We start from the raw sequence: 14,390 nt of genomic DNA, 5'->3' as shown, positions 1-14,390 counted from the left end.
AACGGCTCTGTGTAGTAACAGCTGCTCTATGTGAAATCACGCACCTGAGGGAATTTACCGCTGATTAGAGAACCGGCTTTACTGACGAGATGCGCATTAACGATCGGCCGATCGTGATCGGACCACCCCTAGTTACTAGTTAGGTTAAGGCAATGTCCAGTGGCCTCAAAATATATTTGATCAAGCATATTGATCATTCTTCAATCCATTTAATTATTTATTTTTGTTTATGTATGTTATTGTTTTAAACCAATACAAGATGGTCAAATCCACATGCTTTTTTGTATTTATGTAATGTTACTCAGGTTGAATAGTTGAAGCGGACATCTAAGGACATGATCTGATCATTAGCATCTGCCAAGCCATGGTAATCTATCTGGGTGCTTTAAAGTTTAATTTACTTTTGTGATCTATTGGGTTATTGCACAAATCAGTTTGGGAAATAACTGTAGTGATTTAGTTTTCCTCTCTCCTAAATGCTGTTTCATCCATTTAGCCTTGCAGCTGTTCCACCACAATATCTCCTTCAGTTGGCAAATCGTAAGGTTTTATTTGCTTAAGTAGAACTAATATTTATTCCGAAAGGGCCTAGACCCTTACTTACTCAGCCAGTGTCATGTTTGGATATGCACACAAACCTGATCTCTGCTCTAGTTCGTAGACTCACACTCACGCAGTTTCCCTGACACGTTCGATGTCTAAAAGCATGCCAGACATATTTCTCCCAATTTAAATCCTTCATTACATGACAAATATTAACACTGCAGTGGAATAAAAACTGTACGTTATTCGCCTATGAGTGCCATGTAACTGAAACACAGTCAAACGTTATGTCTATAAGAAAGACTTGTCATTTTTAACTCCTATTGCGCTTATTTATTAATGTTTTTATGTTTTCCCAATTCTCTTTGTCCCTTTACCCTTCAAATGCACTGAGCCAGGTGAAAAAGGCCGGACTGCAGGCTGGTTACTGGCCCGTGGGTGAAGTTTAAGTTCTTCTCGTTCCTGCTCCTTATATTGAAGGTGTGATTGCTTTACCCAGCACCTCCAGGCATGGCAAAGAGCTGGAACTGAGCGTGTAAAACATTCTCATTTTCCCTCCTCTGTGAGCACAGGGCCGAGGTGGCCCGCAGCTCCGCTGAGATGAGAAAGGTGGTTAATCTGTCACCGGCTCATGCCAGGTTTGCTGCCTGTCCATGCGTTGGCTTTGATCTGGCATTGTAAACAGCACAAACTGCAGAAAGCAAGCACCCTCCAAGACGCATTATCTTGAGCAGAACAAATAAAAGGAGTGATAATGCCTTGTGGGCGGACGCAGGCACCCGGCCTTATCTGGCTGCCTGATTGACTTTGCTTGTACTGACTTCCAGCCTGCTCTGGACTGACCTTAGTGTGCATGAAGGTAAATAACCCACCAGGCTGTGTTGCCTGAAGCCATACACTGTTTTAGCTGTTCTGAGCAGCACATGACTGAACAAACAGCCCATTTGATTTTTGTCTGATTAACCAATTTATAGATCTCAGTCCTTGTCTTTGGTCACCTAAATCTTATTTTTACACCTCCAGGTGAAAATCTCTGCAGTGGCGTCATCCCCAAACAGGAAATGGTCATTGATCTTAATTCATTTGCTCATCTCTGAGTTGGCGTATTCAGCAAGAGCCTGATCTGAGACAGATAGAGCAGAATGATCTAGAATCAGACAGATCTCCAGACAGCTGCATTCCAGTAGCTGATGGCTATCCATAAAAAGTGCTGTAAAAAAGCCATTAGCTGAATCTTGCTGATGGCAGATTGCTGTATGGTAAAGCCAAGTGTCTTGGAGAAGGTCTACCATCAAATCTTAGAGCTTCATTCACACAGGGCATGTTCTTGTATTCAAAAACAGAAAAGGATTTCAAGACTCTGTCATGTAAAACCATGCTCATGAAGCAAGATGCTGAAAAAACAGCGTGTTTCTACCCATCTGATGCATACATACACAGACCAACAATTTAAAAATAGCCTAGACTGAACATAAGAGTGGTAAACACAAGAAGCATAGGAGACACTGTTACAGTTTCATAGTTCATTTATTTTAATATATTTATAAATACAAAAGCCAGGTTAGATATTCAGGTTTTTCATGCCATTACTCAAGATCTGGTGATAGGTTCCGAAACCACTTCCCATTGCCTAGGTGTGATTACCAATACCTCTTTCTCATTGCCCTCAAGTGTTTCGTAACACATTTTTTAGAGATTTTATCTGTTTATCTTTGCCAGAAACTTTCTTATGACTAGCACTAGAGAAAATTCAAACAGAATTCAGGTTGCATTAGTTAAAGCTGGCATTAAATTAAACTTAAAAGTATTTTAGTGATATTATTGTCAATGATTCATTCATCCATGCATACATGTTTTAATATGTACACCGCCATTCAAAAGTTTGGGATCAGTAAGATTTTTAATGGAGTCTCTTTTGCTCATCAAGCCTTAAAAATTTTATATTATGAAATATTGTTGCAATTTCTAGTATTGGTTTTCTATTTTAAAATATTTTTAAATATAATTTCTCTGAAGCAAAGCTGAATTTTCATCAGCAATTACTCCAGTCTTTTAGTGACACATGATCCTTCAGAAATCATTATAATATGCTGATTTATTATCAGTGCTGAAACTGCTGTGCTGCTTAATGTTTTATTTTTTGGAACCTGTGAAACTTTTTTTTTAATTCTTTGATGAATAAATAATTAAAAAGAACAGCATTTATTCAAAATAGAAATCTTTTCTAACAATATAAGTCTTTACTATCACTATCTAATAGGGGTGTAACGGTACGTGTATTCATACCGGACCGTTTTAGTACAGGGCTTTCGGTACGGTGCACGTGTGTACCGAAATTACCGAATGCAATATTTTGTGTGCGGAACATATACATTTTCGTGTTTCCAAACGAACATATTAAGTGGCGGAAGTCTCCGCGTTCAGCTCAAATCCAGCATTGCAGCTGATTCTAAGGCAGGCGACACACTGGCTGCATGGCGTGAGCGTGGCGTTTCTGCTGCGTGTCAGTTGCGTCATGGCTGCTTCGCGTTTTCTGTGTCTTTACACACCAGAATCGTGCCTGACGCGCCACTGGCGCGACCAGGATCTTGTCTTCACGACAACAATATCTATACTTCACGTTGAGCATAAATATAGAGCCTACTGATAAAGGACACCGTCAACAGTATTGACGGCAAAAATAGACTATGTTTGACAGGTGCAATATGCCAGTGTGTCACCGGCCTAAGGTTTTCAAAAGGCATCACGCGAGTGTGAACATCACTACAACTAGGAAAGAAACGATTGTAATTCAAACGCAGCTCCCGTCGGCATTTAAACAGACCTTTGCTCTTAATTCCGATCGGGCCAACACTATAACGAAATCTGAGCAGGTCTCAAAACTGAAACTGTTGATGCTGCACTGCAATCACAGTTATTTATTTATATTTTTCATTATATTTTATTATATGATATTGGTTTGAGACTGAGAGTATTTTATTTAGAGGAGAACTTTGCAGCAGTATTTTATTTCCTATTCTTTTTTTATTATATATTTTATTAAAAAGTATTTTAAAAAAGTGTAAACAAATTGTTGAAAAAAAGTTTATAGTAATAAACAACCTGCAGTTTAATGTTTGCATTTCTTTCCCTTACTGTACCGAAAATGAACCCAACCGTGACTTTAAAACCGAGGTACGTACCGAACCGTGATTTTTGCGTACCGTTACACCCCTACTATCTAACACATCCTTGCGGAATAAAAGTATTAATAAAATGAGTAGTAATATTATATTGTAACAAATTTCTATTTTGAATAAACACACTGTATTTATCATATATATAGCAGCACAACTGTTTCTATCATTGATAACATCATCATATTAGAATGATTTCTGAAGGATCATGTGACACTGCAGACTGGAGTAATGATGCTTAGAATTCATCTTTGCTTCACAGCAATAAATTATATTTTAATTTATATTAAAATAGAAAACTGTTATTTTAAAATGCAATAATATATATATATATATGTATTTATCCTAGTAATTTTAATTAAAATATTACTCTGTCAGTGTGGTGCAGACTTCTCCAATAAATTAGTCCTCTTCTTCGACTGAAAGCTTGCTTTCAGATATACTTTCATCCAATCAACAACCAATGGATAGAACCAAGTCCACACTACATTTCTTTCCTTTGATAATGTTTAACTTGAATGTATGGCCCAGTTCAATTCAATTAAATTCATGTTTCAAATCATCATTGTATAGTGCCTTTCATGATACAAATCGTTGCAAACAAAGCAGATTCAAAGAAAAAGAAAGTTTCTACCTTACATTTAGGAGTAGTTTATCAGTGGTGACTGACAAGGTGATATCCATTTAGCAGGAATGCACAGTAAAAATCATGCAATTAGTTACTAACATGTATTCATACAAACGGTGAACACTATTAACTGCAACGATTAGAACTTGTGATCAAACTAGTAGAAAAATTTGGTAGTTTTGTATGTTGGTTCAGGGTTATCGTCATCTGAGGTCCTTGGAGGGGTTGGCATCATCTCTTCTCAGGTGTTCAGTCATCCCATGGCACAAACAGAAAAGCAAATAGAGAAAACAAAATTAGCCTAGCTGCTGTTCCAACCAAGCAAAGAATAATAATGTCCTCTGCTACCTCCTGTTACATTCTGACTTTAAGCCTTATTTTGAAGGAAAGGCATTACTGGATTGTTCATACAGTTTACTCAAGACCCTACACTCCTGTTATGGTGATTTCATACATTTGAATGGTGATTGTTCATTTTCAAATCTGAACCAACTCAAATCTGAAAGCTGGTTTTGAGCTTCTTTCCTTTGTGTTTTCTTACCCTTGCTCTAGGTGCAGGACATCTGCTTCAGCCATGACTGCCGCTGGGTGGTGATCAGTACTCTTCGAGGTACCTCTCATGTCTTTCCCATCAATCCGTACGGTGGAGCGCCATGTGCACGCACGCACATGTCTCCACGTGTGGTCAATCGCATGAGCCGTTTCCAGAAGAGTGCCGGACTGGAGGAGATCGAGCAAGAGCTGAGCAGCAAACAGGGAGGCCGGTGTAGCCCCATTCCTGGCCTCTCTAGTAGCCCATCTGGATCACCACTGCATGGTTAGCAAACACTTGTTTTTTTGGGGGGGAAACATTATGCACCTCTTGCGCTTCTGCAATCATTCATAAGTTAGTAACAAGTTAGTAAGTTAGTAGTTGATCTGTTGAAAACCTACTGAGATGGAAAATTATCAATTTTTATTTAATTACTCTGGACTATGTTTAATGTATTTTTAGTAACATATTGAATTAAATAGAAATTCAAATAGGTAATATTGACATTTTTCATACGTTTATGTTCTTGAATTAATTTTCACCAAGTTAATTTGAAATGGAGTAAGTAGATCCTGGCCATTCAGGGGTTACTTGATTCTCCCTACCAGACCTTGTGATTGCGCCTTTTGACACTATACTGACGCTTCAAAAAAAGTTTACTAAATTAAAGTTTAAAAAAAATATTTTTTTATATACAATTTATAAGCCTCAGAATAATGTGCCAAAATAATCTGTTTGACTACTGCATTGCTTCTTGCTGATTTTCAACATCACCACATTTTTTAAGTTAAAACTGAAATGTTATGGACTATATAAATATAATTTACTATTATATATTCCTTTAATATTTTTAGATTCTGCTTTTATCCATATCTGAATACAGGTCTAAGCATTAAAATAATCTATTTGACTGCTGCTCCACCTGTAGGGAGGTTTCTTCAAGTTATTCCAGAAAGATTTGATGATGATGAGGTCAGATCTCAATGTGTGGAGCACTGGCTGTTGTCAGACTCCTCATGCAAAAAAAACTGTATATAATCATATAATTAATTTGAGTGACATTTGACAGTCTTAAAAACAATATAAATACCTTTTTTTCACTTTGAGTTGAGCAAAGTTGTGACATCACATGGCCGGAATGTTTGGCGTCCCGTGTAGGGATGGTTACCAGCAGCCATGAAAGTGGGCCTCAGAAGCCCTTTCGTAAATCAGACTCACTTTTCAAAGCCAGGCATTAGAAGCACCTGTCAACAATTAGTCCTGTCAGCTTCAGCCCGATGAGATACTTTGACAACAGGCTTCTGAGGTGACATTTTTTTGTACTGGGAACAGGATGGAGGAATCTAAGAAACAGAAGTCTGAGGCAGCTCGTATGCCTTAGAGGCAAACCTTGGACTGTCCGGATTTTATAACCTCAAGGATCATTCCATAATTCCTTAAGCCAAAAGATGGGAGGATAGCAGGATGTGGCTTTTGAATTAAGATGAAACGGTGTGGGGGAGAAAGGGAGACAAAGTGGTCTGCACTTTTCCGTGCTCCCTGAGGGCCTCTCCTATGGGCTCATACTTGGAGCTGGAATGCTTGAGCCACTCACATATCCTGCTGGAGATGTTTGCTTTATTTTCAAACCAGACATTCAGTTTTTCTTTCTTGTTCTCTTATTATATTCTTAAACATTATATTTCAGTGCACTACAATCACACTTTCCTTAACATTTGTTTTGCTAATGACACATTTGTTTAATAAACTGAATTGCAATAAAATAATTTCTTAATTATTTTAATTGATTGAAATTTCATACATTCAAAATTAGCTGTATTTATTTGAAGGTTGTTGTGACCGTTTCTGTTTTAACATAATTTAAAATGTTATTTATTCCATTGATGATAAAGCTGAATTTTTATCAGTCACACAAACCTTCATAAATCATTCTAATATGCTGATTTCAAGAAACGTTCAAGAAACATGTTCAAGAAACATTTGTTATTATTGTTAATGTTGAAAACAGTTGTGCTGATTAATATTTTTGTGTAAATAATGACGCAGTGTATTTTTTTCTTCAAAAGGACAGCTTTTTTTTGGAATGGTTATCTTTTTTTATGTAAGTTTTTACTGTCAGTTTTGATTAATCTTTGCTGAATTAAAGTATTTAAAAAAATATATATAGGTAAAAAAAAAAGTATATAAAAAAAATCTTACCTGGCCCAAACTGTTGCACTTGTTGATTTGCTAAACAATATAAAGACAATATTATTTCAACAAATAAATACAATTTTCTGTGTTTTCCTTCTCTAGGAAACTACACTTTACATCAGCGTAAAATCAGCAAAATTGTTTTTGTGGTTGTCACACTTTTAAATCCTTTTCCGCTATGATTCGTTATCAGACACAAAAAGAGAAAAGGCTATCAGCGTCACTTTCCGTTTGCTTTTCCGTCGGTTTGGTTCATTTTTGGGTCCATGGGCATGAACGGAGGCGGCAGAAATAAATGATTGATAAGAAAAGCTGCAGAGCAGTAGCCACAACAGTAGACTGGCAATTGTCTCCTGTGACAACTCATTGATTTAGGGAAGGAACTAGAGAAGTACACATCCTTCAGAGCTGGCACTCTGTAAAAATAGAAACCACAATCGGGCTTTCTTCTCTCCTAGTTTAATTGTGGATTTGTTTCTATCTATTTTAGGAGCCACATCCCCTCGCCTTAGCTTCATGGCATTGTTAGATAAATCAACAAGTCCTTCTTTGTTCAGTGCTAACAGAGAGTTAATTCATTCGTTTTGGTGCTGATTTCTGCTAAGTTGTTTTGTCCGTCTGCCTTTTCTATCTATAACTGAACAAAAGCCAAAGAAAAATGCTTTTTGAAGGGTAACTGCAGAGTGTTTAGGGTACATGTAGCTTTGGTAGCCATGCTCCGCAGCGGTTAGGCTCTGTGTCAGTCGTGCACGAGGATGTGAGGAGTGCGATGGAAAGCGCTGTCTGGACTGAGGCGGTCACATTAGCTTTGAGCTTACAGGAGATTCAGTGTCGGTTTGACAAAACGTAGTGGTCTTCTTTGCGTATGTTCATTGAATATTTTGAAAGGAAAAACAAGGTGCAACAGGAAGCTGTTAATTCGCTGTTATTGAGTTAATGGGATACTTCCTTTGAGCTTGTTTGGGTTTCAGGCTTGTTTTATCAGGAACAACGCCTGTTTAGAGCATTCATCATCTTAAAGCAAAGACAGCCAGATGCTGGATGCTTTTGCAGAACTGATGATGCAATGTTGTTTGGAGCATGCTGTTTTAAAAGCTCAATGCTGTGGTTATTAATTTGGCATGGATCAAATCTAAATGGCATTTATTCCACTCTTTAAATGCATCTTTTTCACAAGTTATATACTTGTTTTATGCGTTCTTAATTACTTATATAATTCGATTTTTTGGATGCATCTTTTCAAATAAGTGCTTTATTCATCGAGGAATCATGGGGAAAATAATTTTTCCACAAAAATATTAAGCAATGATTTCTGAACGATGATGTGACACTGAATATTTAAGTAATGATGCTGAAAATTCTGCTTTTCTGTGATGAGAATAAATGACATTTTAAAATATATTAAATTAGAAAACTGTTACTTTAAATTGCCATAATATTTCCCCAATTTTACTGTAGTGAATGAATACAGTGTGAATCTTTTAAATAAATGCACCCTTGGTGAACATAACAGAAAATACACAGACATTAATAACCGTGTAATTTACTCTGAAAATAATTGATTAAATTATTGAACTTTTTCACTCAAAATAGTATAATGTAATTTGCAGTGAAAGATAGTTTGTCATTAGTGCTCTCAGACTTTTGGAGCCCACCGTATTTGTGTATAACATAATCCAGATATCTGCATTTGAAATATGGGATTTAATATTCTTTCATCTTGTTGTTGGGCTGTAGTGCCTTTAGAGCAGATTATAAGTTTTGCTTTCGTGTCGAGTGTGGCGGTAAAGCGTGTGTCACAGTCACCGAGTCCTGTGCTGAATCATTTACAACCATCAGATCTCTTCTGTTTACTCTCTCTCTCTCTCTCGGTGTGTGTGTGTGTGTGTGTGTGTGTGTGTGTGTGTCTCTGTGTGTCTGTCGTACATGCAGCCAGATGAGTTGATCTGATCTGTACGGGCAGGACCAGCAAACACTCTCTGTAATCACAAACTGCCTCCTCCCTTGTTTGTGGCACACACACACTCTTAAATTCCATCACGGCTTCACAGCGGCTCTCCGGCTCTCAAAGATAAAGCTCAGCTCCTCCGCTCACAAAACAACAGACGTGCAATCAGCCCAGGCATCAAAGTGCCGCTCTTGTTTTAACATACCACAACTCTGCATCATCTACGGTCTCATTCAGATTCCCTGTCCTGAAGATTTATTACTCTGGTTACAAAAGTCTTGTCCTATTGCTGAGCACAGTACCGGTCCAGGCCTCTGTGTGGCGCTGTGTTCTCAGCTTTTTGTTGACAGGCCTGTTTCAAATGAAGGACCTTATTTCACTCCATTGGCAGAGAAAGGAAAAATATTTAGGCCTGAATCATGCCACTACGTTTTGTCTTGATATGAATCTAATCCAGCAAAAGGGCCAGCGTTACTCTGTAATTTGTCCTGAATTTTATGAATGGCCTCCTCTTAAAAGCAAACAGCAATGCTTCCTCTCCGACTTATGCCTTAAAGATAAATGATTTGTTGTGGCTTTTTAATGGTCATCTTTGACTAGAATCTTTTAACTTTTTTATTGTAAATTATTTAATTTCACATTTGTGAATTTCATTCTTTTATTATAATTTTTTTTAAATGTCATTGAAAATATACAAAAAAATTTTTTTTTTAATTCTCTCTCTCTCTCTCTCTTTATATATATATATATATATATACACACACTAGTGTTCAAAAGTTTTGGATCAATAAGATTTATTTTTTATTTTTTACTGATCAAAAATACAGAAAAAAAGCCCTGTTATTTTGTGAAATATTGCAATTTAAAATAACAGTTTATATTTTAATATACTTTAAAATATAATTTATTCCTGTGATGCAAAGCTGAATTTTCAGCATCATTACTCCAGTCTTCAGTGTCACATGATGCTTCAGAAATCATCCTAATATGATGATTTATATATGAAACAGTTGTGCTGCTTCATGTCTTTTGAAACTTGTGATACTCAAGATTCTTTAATGAATAATAATAATTAAAGAAAATGGAAATCTTGTTACAATATTTTTATAATTTTTTTTAAGTAATGCTTTTATACAGCAAGGATGTCTTAATGGATAAAAAGTGATAATAAAGATTATTTATGTAAGTTGTTCCTTTTAACTTTTTTTTTTCATAATAGGATCCAGAAAAAAGTTTCAAAATCAGTAAAAAAAAAAAAAAAAGCATGAAGCAGCACTATTGTTTCAGCACTGATAATAAATCTGCATATTATAATGATTTCTGACGGATCATGTGTCACTGAAGGCTGGAGTAATGATGCTGAAAATTCATCTTCGATAACAGAAGTGAATAATATTAAAACACAAAACCAATATGTGACCCTGGACAGGTCTTAAGTCACTGGGCTATATTTTTAGATTTTTCTTTTATGCCAAAAATCATTAGGATATTAAGTAAAGATCATGTTCCATGAAGATATTTTTTCAAAAACTTAGATTTTGATCAGTAATATGCATTGCTAAGTATTTATTTGGACAACTTCAAAGGCGATTTTCTCAGTATTTTGATTTCTTTGCAGTATTTTTTTTTAGACTAGATTAGAAATAGAAATATACTAGATTAGAAATTTAAATAATATTCTGTATTTTTGATCAAATAAATACAGCCTTAATGAGCATAAGAGACTCCATAAAAAAAAAAATGTTACTGGTCCCAAACGGCAGTGTATATACAGTATGCTTGTTTTGTTCCCAGAAGATATAGCAGTTTTAATAGTTGCACGTTATATAGTCATACATATTTGTTGTTTGATCATATTCCATTTTACTGGACATTTTAATAATTTTAATGCTTAATGTTGATCTTAAATATGATTTAGAAAACTTTTTCCTTTTCAGTTTTCCATTTTTTTTCTTGCAGCATTGTCTTTCCCCTGGCACGGTGAATGTAAACATCTCATTGAGACTGTGTTGTTGCTTGGCCTGGGTGGCCTGGTATGTTTTTTTTTGTTTTGTTTGTCTTGCTCTCATGCAAAAACTTTTTGAGTGGGCTGGTGTGTCTTTATCAGGCAGAGTGAGCCATGATGATGTGCTGTCCTTTCCCACTGTGAGGAAATGTGATTTTGACACTTCTCATGACCTGAGACCCTGCACTGTCCCACGGTGACATTTTCTCTGTACACTGAAGCAATGCAGCATTCTTCCTCTTGCTGTCTGCAAGTCTGATATGATTCTTTGAAATATTAATAATTCTTTATATTGTGTTTATATATTTTATCTCATTAAGATGTGCTTTATAAGCTTTGGTGGTTGAGTACATTTACATGGAGTACATTTTTTTTTCTTTGTCAGGCTTTTTTATGTGTAACTTACACCAAAACCACAAACTGCACTGAGGAAATGAAAACACTGATATGTTTCTGTTTACACAGTATAATTTTATGGTAAGCAAATAAAGGGATTATATTGCCTATTTTGTGGTTGAAACAGCTGTTGGATATGCATGTTTTTACCATATTGTCAAATCAAGACTAGTAACTAATGATGGAACGTCTGGTTTTTAATTTCTTATTGTAGATGCTATATTCCTCAACCAGTAGTTTGAATATTCCCTCAGTGTCTATAGCTGTTACCACGCTATCAGGCAGCGAGTTGATTGACATCCTGGTGCTTTGAATTGAGCTTATTCACTAAAACATTTCCTTTTTTTTCCTGACAGACCAGCATAGGGTTTCATTTAGACATGTCTGAAATGACACTGCAGCGTTCATGACTGGGAGGAGAGAATATGGTTCCCACTTACCCAGAAGTAAATTGACATGATCAGGTTACGTGCTCCTGATCAGAGCCACATGCCGAGGTGCATTGATTGAGTCTGCGGATGCCTTCCTGTTCATCTTCTCATGCACCGTTTGCAAAGTCTGCTCGTCTGAGGTGAAACATCCTCTCGCACACACATCGCCTTGCAAACAAACGTGTTCACATATGGTTTCAGTAAGGCTGTTATCTGAGCCACAGAAGAGTGTAGATTCTCGCTGTCACCAAGGTGCTCCTCTGATGAGCTGTAAACGCTGACATGTTGTAAACTATTGGATCTGATTTCAGACAGCCTCGTAGCAAGACGTTCGGATGTAGTTTGGTTAATAAATTACATGCTTGAATGCTTTTGCGTTTTCGTGTATTGCTATTATACAGCAGTGAATAATTTCGGTTATGATGTAATGGCTCGTAATCATACGACGACTTCTGAAGTGAAATCAGCACACAAGGGGAAACCGAAAACGTACCAATTTATAATGCAGTTTGAAGTCTTATGGTGAAAATAGTCGTACGGCAACGATGTCTGGTAATAGCAGGAAGTTTCATATAATGTTTCTGCTCATTAAAGCGGATGCCGCACAACCCAAAAAACTTTGCGAGGAAAAAAAGCTCTGCTGTCACTTTAAAAGCACTCCCATTCACTGGCGGTTGGGGAAAAGACTGGCACTTGGCCATTTTCACATAGGCTGGCTTGACCTCACTGCAAGCCCGAAAATAGCAGCGAGCAGATACTGTAAAAGCAGAGGCAACCAGAAATGACTTTTCCACCAATGTCTGATTTCTTCTGAAAACAGTAAATCTTGTGAAGTTTATTTTCTTTGCAGCATCTGTGTTTTATAATGGTTCTTTTAATTTGTTTTCACTTTGTCCACCGGGATTGCTTTTATCCGGCGCTTTCTGGCCTCTCCTTTTACTTTACTTACCCCCCCACCCCCACCCCACTTTCCACTTGTAGTACTCCTCCTTTCAAAGTGTGTATTTTAATAATGATAGCTCTGGGAATTGGCACAGGCAGACTTGACATGACAGCACCTTCCCCCGAGTGCGGAGGTACCGCCATTGTTCCTTTTCCTCTCCACTCATCCCACTTTTTTTCCCCTCCTCCCCTCCCGTCCTAATCCCTACCTCCTGTGAACTACGCTCTTACAGGAGCATGTCTGGGAAACCTGGACGAGCGCAAAAGATGTGAATGGGTGAAACAGAATATATCAAAGTATTCCCAAACCGGGAGAGCGCAACTTTTTTCTAGGAATTCAAGTCTTCCGCAGATGCTCCTAAAGCCTGGCGATTTCTAAGCAGGTTGACACTATGGAACGCCCTGCGATATTCTGTCCCTAAGAACGATATTCGCATTAGCGGCCATCGAGGTTGCATTTTTTTAAATTCACTTCAGTGGCAATGCGATTAAAATAGGGCGATGTTTGCGTACGACTGTTGTTTTTTTTAGGTTTATGTGTGCAAATGAAGCAAATAACGAATGGAAAGCGTCAGCTTAGATGGATCGCTTGTGTTCATTGCTTTATCAGATGCAAATTGAACAGCTTGGGGGAGAAAAACAAGATATCAGTGACAGGGCGACCAGGTCTGTGCCATTAGAAGAAAATGCAAATGGAGCGGAGTGAGCTCGAACAGAAGGGTCAGGTGACAGAGGGTGACCCAGCCGGCCTCTTGGAGTTAGGCCTGCGACGGCTGTGGATTTGCATTGATGGATCTTCTTTCCATTGGCTTGTCATGTATCACTGCGCAGGCCATCACACATGAGTCATTAATCAAATGACTGCTCCATAAGCAGTATCGTTTTGACTGGCCAGGCGCCTTGCCGCTCTCGGACGTGCCATTCTTGAGGGTTTCGGCCAAGCCTGCCACACTCGGGTTGACGTCATGCGGCGGCTGAGTTTCACATCATCCCGTGCGAGGCGTCTGCTTTTGGAGGGCTTAAGCTTTGCCGCCGTGACGCCGGCTGTTTGTGTGCGTGTCCACGGGCAAGTCGGGGGTTTGATTTAGTGGGGGTTAAAAAGTGCACCGAGACTGAGTGTGTCCTTCTTGGAAAGATGCTAAATTCATTAAGATTTTTCTTCCTCTGCTCCTCGTCTTTGTCCATCAGAAGCACCATTATGGGTTTTCAGGCTGCTTCCTGTTCAAATTCCTTTTCTTTTCTGCTGCTCTTGCGCACAAAAGGTGGCTGCGCTTGGGGTGTAGTGGTTTTGAAATGTGAAGGGCCCTTGAGATCCGGGCACTGTGTGGAATGGCGCAGGGGTTTGTGTAATGTCTCCAGCCAAAGCAGGCCTTTATCGAGGGCCATGAGGCCTAAATGGCCTCTCTTTGGTTAAGCACAAAGACAGCGTTTCTGGGTATTAGAGAGACACAGAGAGGCTGGCTAATGATCTAAAACCCCTCCAACACTGTGGCACGGCCGCTCTCAGCGCTTTTGCCCTCAGATAATCATTGTTTTGTGTCTCGGGTATTTCTCTGACCCCCGTGAATACCCTCTTCCTGGCGATATTACAATGGA

General features: G+C 38.0%; 1 protein-coding gene across 5 annotated transcripts in view; it reads left to right on the top strand.

Annotated features, from left to right (window-relative positions):
- Window positions 1-14,390, top strand: part of bcas3 (BCAS3 microtubule associated cell migration factor) — a 224,824-nt gene that overhangs the window by 48,973 nt on the left and 161,461 nt on the right. For all 5 annotated transcript variants that reach the window (XM_059514290.1, XM_059514289.1, XM_059514288.1 and 2 more), the window contains exon 15: window positions 4,900-5,164. In XM_059514290.1, coding sequence (XP_059370273.1) covers window positions 4,900-5,164 — 265 coding nt within the window. The remainder of the gene's footprint in view (window positions 1-4,899; window positions 5,165-14,390) is intronic.

This window comes from Carassius carassius, chromosome 28 (genome assembly GCF_963082965.1).
Source record: "Carassius carassius chromosome 28, fCarCar2.1, whole genome shotgun sequence".
NCBI lineage: Eukaryota > Metazoa > Chordata > Actinopteri > Cypriniformes > Cyprinidae > Carassius > Carassius carassius.
This window is presented reverse-complemented; position numbering and strand designations above follow the sequence as displayed.